Consider the following 10,024-nt stretch of genomic DNA (forward strand, 5'->3'; position numbering starts at 1 on the left):
CCATCCCCTGACCCACTTGCCAACCCTATATTATGGTGGTCCAGAGGTGGCAGAACTGCAGTGTTATGCCCAACCAGTGCCTCTTGGTCAGCACCACCACCAGCCATCAAACCTCTCACCAGCCATCTGCCCTGATAGTTAATTACCACACAGAGCTTTCTTTAAAGTCTACCCCTTGGACTCTGTGGTGATGATCCACCCACATAGACACATTTGTTTGCCCAACCCACCAGAATAGGCGCACACACACATTTTCTCTGTTCTACCAAAGATGCTGGTTTACAATGAGGCACAGCTGTTCAACTTGCCATGGCCACTGTATGCATGTGAGTAAGACGGTGGAGGTTGTGCTACCTTAACAGGGTACCAATGCAAAGCCAAATACTATTCCAACTGGGCGGGGGTGGGGGTGACTGGATGGAGATCAGGGGCAAAAACTCTTGCCTTGATTTCTCTCCTCCCCATCCCCTCCGCCCCCACCCCCGCCACCCATTCATATGAGGGGAACTGAGACGAATTTAAAGTGGGCCCAGTTACGCACTGGCAGGATTAACTCACTGAGGACCTAACCTGGCTCGTTCCTGGTTGTTTCATGGCTCAGATCCTCCCTCTGAGTGAGAATTCAAATAGCAATTATTTGGAGCCTTCCTGCTCTAAAATGTGTGCTCAAGAGTTCAAACCTCAGACACTCAACACAGCAGGGGAGAGCAGTAGTTATTTTTACAATCTAGCAGACGGGGTGGATGGAGTGACTGGCTTGCACTGCCACTTTAAGGACTCGGAGCAGCCGAGCTCATTTCATCTGGGATGAGCAAATAATGGAATCTCTGAGCCCACTGCACTGACGTCTCCCTGAAAATTGTTGGGCGGTTTGCAGGGCTGTGAAGATGAAAGCAGAACAGTCCCGGCCAATCTGGGATTTTCTTTGGCGCGATGGGTGGTTACAGTCAGGTCTCAGGGGTGGAATAAAGTTCCTGGTGTTTGTTAAGATTATTTTTGTCCTTGTTTTTCTTTTCTCTCTCGTTTCATTTTGGAGATGAATGTATTCCTGTTTTACATGCTGAGGGGCTTCGTTGAGAACAGCAGGGGGGGAAAAGAGCCCCATTGAACATGTTCTTATTTGATTCTAGTGCATGTTTTATGGAGTGTTTTTGAAGGGGATTTTTGAAGTAATTTGACACAGATCCTTTCTTCTTTTTTTTTCCCTTTTCCTGCTCCTTGTTCACTGCCAGTATTTCAGTTGGATGCAGTTGAGCTGGAGAGGGTTACGAGGGGCACTGTAAGGGGGAGGGGGCGGTGTGGGGAATGAAGGGAGTGGCGGAGATGGGGGAGGGGTGACAGGGTACACTTACAGAGGCAGGGCAACACTTCCTCATTCTAGCTTCAAGAAATGTGAGCGAGCCAACGACCTCGCTTGCTGACTAGCTCCTGCTGCTAGGACAGAGCCAAGTAAATGCACAACGTGTCAAACACACAGAGACATCATTTAGAGACAGTGCTGTGGGCTGTTGGATTAACCAGAGATACAGAAGAAAAACTTGAGTCACAACTGTAAATAAACCAGACATTCATAAAACATTTATATTCGTGTGTCTGAACTGTTTTGATGTTAATAATTCAGGCTGCATTTCGGTTAGTTAAAGGAGTGTTACTGCCTCAGCAGTGGTGAGCTTTCTGGCAGGCCCAGTCTCCCCAAACAGCCAAGTCAAACTAGAATGCAATGTTAATTTAAACAAAAAGATTCCAGGCTGCTTTTGTACAATAAAACCAGGGCTGTTCACCCACCCTCCTCCTGGTTTAAAATCTCCATATATACAACTGTTAAACAGGGTCACATTCACTCCCGGGCATTTGGAAGGTGTTTGTAGAGGCCAGTTCCAGAGTGAACCTGCTCTGCTGGGTCTGTACGGGGAATATAAAGCAAGCTAGCCTGCCAGTTGCCAAGAAAGCGTGCCCCAGTTCTGTTTACGTTTCTGTTGTACGTGCTGCTTTAAGAGAAACCATGCACTTGACTTTTGGGCCCCACTGGGGCCTGGAATGGAGGTGGACAGGCCCTGAAAATGCAAGTGCTGGCTGGCTTGCCGGTTCTGTTTGCCATTCCCGATGTTGGCCATTTTAGTGGAGGCATGCTTGGAACCACGTGGCACATGATCGATTATGCCCATTAAAAGCCTTCTTGAGGTCAACTAAAGGAAGCTGACTGGTATTTTCCTGCAGGCAGGGGACAGTTTATGTGCCTGGAGACGGGTGCCTGGCAGCAGGCCTGGGGAAGAGTGTGAGGGGCAGTACTTCAGGCAGGCCTCGAGGCCCTTCCTGCCTGCTTGGGTGCAGGAGCAGCCATAGCCCACCCTGTAGTGGGATTCCAACCCCCCCACCCCCCCAGCCAACATTGCTGGCCTGGCTGTAAGAAACGTTATCCAGTTAAAGTTTTAAAAAGTTTGGTGTTAGAACACCATCACATTGAGGTGCCCTCTTGATTACTTAACCTTTTACTGCAGCCAGGTGCATCTTTGAAGCCTCTGGCCCTCCAGCTTCAATAGCCCACCCGCTGCCTAATCTGGACCCATGTTATTTAAGGGGCAGGTTCAGAACCCGGAAACAGTCACGGCTCCTGTTTCCCAATCCCAGAGGAAAAATTCTGGTCCATGTCTTTTGATAGGGGTGCATGGTCTCCATCGGCAGTGTCATCATTTTGATTACAGCCTAAGTTTGTTGCTGTAGGCAGCGTGAAAGGGTTTTAATTTTCAGGTGAGAGAAACTAGTTGAGTTTGACCCTAGAGATCGTATGAGAGAAAGGATACATTACATGCTCAGCTCATATGAAAAATTGGAAAGGCTGAGTGGGAGGGCTATAATTTTGGATCTTTAGCATCATACACCTTCCTACCCAGCCTCTTGAACCCCAACCCTCACTGAGACTCCGGAGCCCAGATTTACCTGGGCTCCTCAGCCTGGCAGGACTGCTTGTATTGGCCACCACTTCAGCTGGTGCTGCTGGGACTACAGAGCCACTGGCCATCCGATGGGCAGGCAGCTCTCTAAGGTGGGACTCCCTCCCGAGAAAGGGGCTGAATTCTAGCCTGAATGCAATTAACACAGCTCCCAGTAAACTCCAGCCCTATGTGTGTGTGCGTCTCTGTGATGCTTTGTGTTACTGAAATGTGTTTCTGTTGGTCTCTGTGTTTAGGCATATGCATATGTGTCCCTGTATTGCTGTCTGTATTTAGCGGGGCGTGTGTGTCTGTGTGGTTCTCTGTTGCTGTCTGTTTCTATGTGTGTGTCTATGTTTGTATTTTTTTTCCTTTGCTCTACGAGTACACGCTGGTACAGATTAGTACATTCATACATCAGCGATGACAGTAACCTAACCACATCTATTAAAAGCAAACACCATTGGATTGACAAGGCCACTGTTAATAGGAAGACATTTTCACAGTGCAGGTTTAGATATCAGAATATGCAGAGCTAACCAGGTTATATATTTGTGTGTGTGTGTGTGTGTGTGTCTACCAGTTAAGTTGAAGGATCGTAGCATATATAAAATATTTCAATTTCCAGTACTTTGCATTAATTTCTGCGCTGTTCATAACATTCCAATAAGCGTAACAATAGTTTTGTAAATACATTGTAAAATTTTGGATGGCCACTTGAATTGTGGAAGGACAGCCAGCAGTATGTAGAGATTCATAGCATAGTTAGCAATTCTACACTTCCAAACTTAGCCATTGAGCATTCAGGGGTCTCTAGCTCTCAGGAAGTACTAATGGTTAAAGATCTGTCATTGCAATGGGAAGAGGTCAAAGTTTATTGAAAGACAGATTAACATTCATATAGTTCCTTCCATAAATTCTGGGCATTTCAAAGCCCCTTTACAGCCAATGAAGTATTTTAGAATTGTCATCGCTTTGGTAATTTAGGAAATATATCCCCCAATGGTATATTGATATAAATGTACTTGAACTGTGGTGGATGATAATCCTGAAAATAGCCAGCAAATCCTTCTATCTTTCCATTATCTTGGGTTAGGCTAAAGATTTTCTTTCTTCTCCCACAGATTCCCGAATAAGTCAGGAGCTGGGAAGTCGGTCGCACTGGTGTGTTGTTGCATACTGGGAGGAGCGGACTCGAGTTGGGCGCCTGTACACTGTCCAAGAACCCTCCCTCGATATCTTCTATGATCTACCTCACGGGAACGGATTCTGCCTAGGACAGTTAAACTCGGACAACAAGAGCCAGCTGGTGACCAAAGTCCGGAGCAAAATTGGCTACGGCATCCAGCTGAGCAAAGAGCCGGACGGGGTGTGGGTCTACAACCGCAGCAACTACCCAATCTTCATCAAGTCAGTCACACTGGACAACCCAGACTCCAGGACGTTACTGGTTCACAAAGTGTTCCCGGGCTATTCCATCAAGGCTTTCGACTATGAGAAGTCTTATACCTTGCAGAGACCCAACGACCACGATTTCACACACGAGCCATGGTCTGGATTCAGCATCCAAATTAGTTTTGTAAAAGGCTGGGGCCAATGCTACACGAGACAGTTCATAACCAGCTGCCCTTGCTGGCTGGAGGTGTTCCTCAATAACCGATGAGAGTGGTTTATTAAAGGACTCGGATTCCGCAGAGACGCTTTCAATGAAAAGTAATGAGATTTAATAAAAGAAAAAGTGTATTTTATGTTATATATAAATATATTATATTACTTGTAAATATGAAGACGTTTTATAGCATTATTTATGTATTGTGCAATGTGTAAACCAGACAAATAAAGATGCACTTTGCTTAATATAAATGCAAATAAGATGAAAAAACGCCAAAATTTAAATAACACAAAATTGGTGTTCTTATGGGTGCTGAAACCAAGAAGAATGTGTTTTTTTAAATAGAGGAGTTTATGTTCAAGTGGAAAAATAAAATTGTACACCTGATTTAAAAAAAACCCACTTTGTATGTCTTTTCAAGGTGAAACAACACAAGCAGAAGATTTCCTTCATTCTCTGTCAATGAATTTACAATTTCATTATTCAGAGCAGAGAGGCAAATTCCCCCTCTGGTATCAATTAAACTAATTTGTGACCTTTTGGCTGTCAATAAATTTGCCTTTGCCAAGAATGGGATGAATGAGGGGACTGACTTGGGTTACAGCACATCTTCTTGCCCTCTTCAAATATTTTTTAGTTCAGTTAAATCTCTCTTCTATGCTCCATCAAGATGGCAAGGTTATGGCTTTTCTTCAACTATCCTTCCTCACTTCCACTCTTGAAAACTGTGGCTTGTGCAGGTTACAATTCCCGTCTGTCGACAGGACTTCAGCACCTCATCCATGTGTTCACTTCCCATGTGTCAGCCTAGACAGAGTATCTCATGGCATTTGACCAAACAGCTGAAGGAGGCATCACAACCCAATTGTCAACCCAACATTCACACATACTTCCCATCAAGGATCACTGGATAGGAATGAAGAATAAAGGGTCTAGTTACTTTGTCCTTTCCTACCTCTGGGGTGCCGAGATCATTTGTACTACCTGCATTGATGCTCTGCAGGAGGGCTAGACGTGTTACCTACCCTGGTCTATGTGGTTCAGTTCCAATCCATTGACCGACCAGAGCAACACCAGTGCTAGTCTTAACCAGGGGGTGCACATGAATAGTACTGCTTGGAGAGCACCCATCAAATTCCTTTAATGTGTGGCACTTTACATTTTTGCCTCCCCAATCGCAACTTCTTGTATAGACATGAGCTAGCTGTAGGGGAGAACGCACATAGTGGACACAAAACCACATTTTACCACTTTGCTGACTCAGTGCCTCACTGCATGTTAGAATTTCCTCAAATAGAATTTCAAAGTTTAGAGAGAAAAAAAAAGCTCCTGGATTGAGAAGTAGTAGTATATCTGAAGTAGTCTGATTCTAAAACAGCTGAAGTCCTAGGCTCAAACCTGTGCTGATTGTGTTAGCTGACCTGCAATGGAATGAAGATTGACACTCTGCAATTAGCCTCATCCTAATGAGTTACAGAGGGAATATTTAACCTAGACGGTATAACTATTCAACATCACCAATTGGAATTGTGTATCTCTGAATCGTGGGCCTTGATTGTGACATCCCTGCGATTCTGAAGCCTTTTGACACTCACAGTCGAGGCTCACCGATGACTACTTTCCCCTTGCATGATGTAGGAGAGAGTTACCACTTCCTACCCTGCTGAATACCACGAAGAGGATAGAGAGAGAGAGAGAAAATAGGAAGGAATGGGTGGGGTGAAAACAATGGATGAATTCTCTTGATTTAATTCGGATTTCTTAGCCCAAACAGGTAATTTAATAATCACCCAGAGCATACCTGGAAGCAGCCTGCACTGCAAACCCTGGGGTCTTGTCCTGATTTGAAAGGAATGTGAAATCCACAAAGTTGAAAGTACTGATGTAACTTTGAGCTAAATGTAAATATATTTGACCTAAACTTATTTGGAGCTGTTCTTAATTAGAGTTAGAAATTCATCCAGTTTGCTTTTCAGGTTTTCCAAAGTTTATTAGGATATAACCATGGTTACGAGGCCTACCAGGATGATTAGGCCAGGAGCAGCCTGCAGTGATTACATTAGTTTTCCTGCACTTTTTCCAATACTGTAGAAATAACTTTTTAATCTTACTTCAGAAAAGTAAGATTGAGCTCACTTATTGTTCGGCATTTATATGTGCTAGTTACAGCAATTCTATCTTCCCTATGAAAATTAGTCATCAGTTATATATCACCTAGTAATGAACATGCTAGAAAAGATGGAAAATATTAAAAATGAATGGAAATATTTGAAAGATGGGTGGTACGTTAGTTTGGGATAAAGCTTTTTGAATACTCTCCAAATTAGCAGGTTAAAAGTCCACTCAATTGACGTAAGAGACCTAAATTGCAAGGGGAATGGAATATAAAAGTAGGGAAGTTTTACTGCCACCTTGGTAAGACCACATCTGGAATACTGTGTACAGTTTTGCTTTCCTTATTTGAAAAAAATTGCATTCGAAGCAGTTCAGAGAAGGTCCACTCGACTTATTCCTGCGGTTATAAGGAAGGGTTGAACAGGTTGGGCCTATACCCATTGGAGTTAAAAAGTGATCTTGTTGAAATGTGTAATATCCTGAGGCATCTTGATGGGGTGAATACTGGGAGGATGCTTCCTCTTGTGGGGAGACTAGTACTAGGGGGGCACAGTTTAAGAATAAGACGGAGGTGAGAACCTTTTTCTTTCAGATGGTCCTTAGCCTATGGAATTCTCTTTCTCAGAAAGCTGTGGAGGTTGGGTCATTGAATTTATTCAAGGCTGAGTTAGATTTTTGATAGACTAGGGGACCAAGGGTTATGGGCAGACAGGAAAGTGGAGTTGAGACCACAACCAGATCAGCCATGATCTTATTGAATGGTAGAGCAGGCTTGAATGGCCTACTCCTGCTCCTAAGTCTGTATCCCTATGTTCCTATGACATGTGTGTTTTCTCCCACATTCCCTTGTTTTGAAGTTTATTTTTATTTTCAGTTTTATTTCTTTTTAAATCCTGTTTATCTGTAATATCTAAAGGTTCTCAGAATGGATTTATATCTGAAACATCCAATAGGATCATGTTTTCTTGATCGAAGATGTCTGATCTGCCAACTTCATTTTTTTCTGTTTCTAGTTCAGATTTCGAGCAGTATTTTGTGTTTTGCATAGATGAAATGCGGTTTCTTTAACTCAGTGCAATAATGAGCAAGAACCCCTTCCACAAAACTACCCCTAATTCTATATTAACTAGCGCTGATTGTGATTATCAATCAAGAGTGACCATAGGAATAGTTGATATGAAAAAGTGACAACAATGCAGTGAGGGGGCTTCTTGGTGTTACACAGAGGCAAATTGTTAGGATAAATTAGATGGAGCTTCATTTATGTAAGTAATGTTGGATGCAAACAATGAGAAATTTCCATCAATAATATCACTCCTTTTGATGACCCTAAAAACTAACCAAATGAGAACTTACAAACCAGTTCAGTCTCTTGTTGACCAAAGACTTCTGCAACATATTTCCTTATTATTTTCCCATCACAAGCAACTCGTCTTGTCAGGCCTTGCACCAGGAATCCTCCAATGTGGGGAAAAAGAAATGGAAGGAAAATTGTGGGCCTTGCTTCAGGTGGGTTCCCAAATTCCTGATATGCATTGCTGGCACAGAACATTTTGCACTGAAGGAGCTAAAGTACAAAGTTAATCCTACGGAATAAATGAAATCTCCATAAATTCAATTTTTGACAAAAAAAAATCACAGTGGAATTGTCAGGTCAAAAGAGTGCCAAACAACACCAAGGTTTTTGTCAGTCATGTACTTGACAAGACAGAGGTGGCACATGACCTAGAAACCTTTCCAGATACAGGATTTGTATGGAAACTCTCATAGACAACATCTTTTCAGATTTATGCCAATGCTCTTGACACGTCATTCCATCTTTCCTATGCCCAGGTAAACATTACCTTTGACTGCCTTTGCATAGCAACCCATTATTGCCAGCCACATACTCCTTTCAACTATACGTATATTTTGCTGAGCCATACAAATCCCCATGCTGCCCACTCATAGCTTATGTGCCACCATATTATTCAAAGTGTAACTGTGCCTTTGATCCTGGTACCCACAACCACAATGTTTACCTTCCTAACAGTGTCCATCCACACTTTATTGAAGCAACTGTAAGATGCTCCTTATAATATAGCTTGGGGTTAGGTGCCATCACTAGCCTTGGAGGGGTAGCTATAATTGTCTCTCCAATGGAGAAGGCTGCCTTCATTTGGTGCCAAAGCACAAGACCTGCAGCCATGATGCTCTCTCCAACCATGCACACATCTCAGTGTCTGCTAAAAGCTTCTCATAAAGGTGGTCACCTCTGCACCAAGGCTTCTCGCGCAGCAACTGCGCTGTTGTGGTGATGGTCACTTCCCAGAGTGCAGCGATGGAGGGGTCATTGCTGAGCTTTCCAATGACCAGGCCGAGTAAATCATGAGGTTTTGAAGGTACAAGGCTCAATGCTGAGATTGCTCTTGATGTCAGAGGTTGTAAAGGGCTTTCTGTCCACAGGCATGGCAGTAAGGGACAGAAGGAATGTGGCTGCGTCCCATTGCCTTAATCATCCTGGAATTGTGTGGATATCAGGGAGGCACGGGCATGTCTTCCACATCATGCTTCTTTGGAGGCATCCTCAACTGGAAGCAGACCTTCATCTCGCAATTCAAGTCCCTGCCCCTCCTGCTCTTAAACATCCAAGGAGCTCTCAGCTTCCTCTATGCCTCCCTCTACAAGTACTTCTTGTGCTTCTTCTTGATGCTATCTGCCATCACTGAGTGATGTGACTGCCAGCTGTGTGTCCATAGGATGTTTCTAGGCCTGAGGTAACATTTAACCTGTGTGCACCAGCATGATTAAGCTGTTTGCTGCAGCACTTCCCCAGGTGCACACCTGACACTGCTCACTCTTTGGCAAAGGCAAGGCCATGAGGAGCGGGGGTGAATATGCTGTCATTGGAGAGAGACAACAACATTATCAGTGCCATTTCCAGGTCATGTCCCCTTGATCAGGACTGCAGACCTCAGAGCAGAAAGGAAATTATTGATACCCCGTCAGGATCCATTCAATTACCTACCTCGTTCAAAGATGGTGCAACTCAAGGTATAGACTCTTATATGCAACTTTCTGCTGTAGATGTTCCTGCTGTTTGTAGGCACTCCAAGGTGGGTTGAAGATTTTAGTTCCCATATGCCAGCACCCAATCCCGGCCTACAGAGACTGTTAAATATTGAATAACATATACATATAGAGCACAGAACATGCTACCAACAGAATGGCACACAGTGTACAACACACAACGTGTTTGTTTTATCTCAAACACCCATTGTACCGTTTGTTCTTGCGATGTGGGTCACATTTTTTGCCCACCTCTTAGTTGGTGCTGGTGGGGCTTCTCTTTGAAATGTGGTGATGATGCTCCCACAATGGCACATCT

General features: G+C 43.8%; 1 protein-coding gene across 2 annotated transcripts in view; it reads left to right on the forward strand.

The window, feature by feature from the left end:
- The window catches only part of smad7 (SMAD family member 7), a 44,090-nt gene extending 39,150 nt beyond the window's left edge, over nt 1-4,940 (forward strand). For both annotated transcript variants that reach the window (XM_041196466.1, XM_041196467.1), the window contains exon 4: nt 4,055-4,940. In XM_041196466.1, coding sequence (XP_041052400.1) covers nt 4,055-4,593 — 539 coding nt within the window. In that variant the 3' untranslated portion in view covers nt 4,594-4,940. The remainder of the gene's footprint in view (nt 1-4,054) is intronic.
- The last annotated feature ends 5,084 nt before the right edge of the window (nt 4,941-10,024 follow it).

The sequence above is a fragment of the Carcharodon carcharias genome, chromosome 1 (genome assembly GCF_017639515.1).
Source record: "Carcharodon carcharias isolate sCarCar2 chromosome 1, sCarCar2.pri, whole genome shotgun sequence".
Taxonomy (NCBI): Eukaryota; Metazoa; Chordata; class Chondrichthyes; order Lamniformes; family Lamnidae; genus Carcharodon; species Carcharodon carcharias.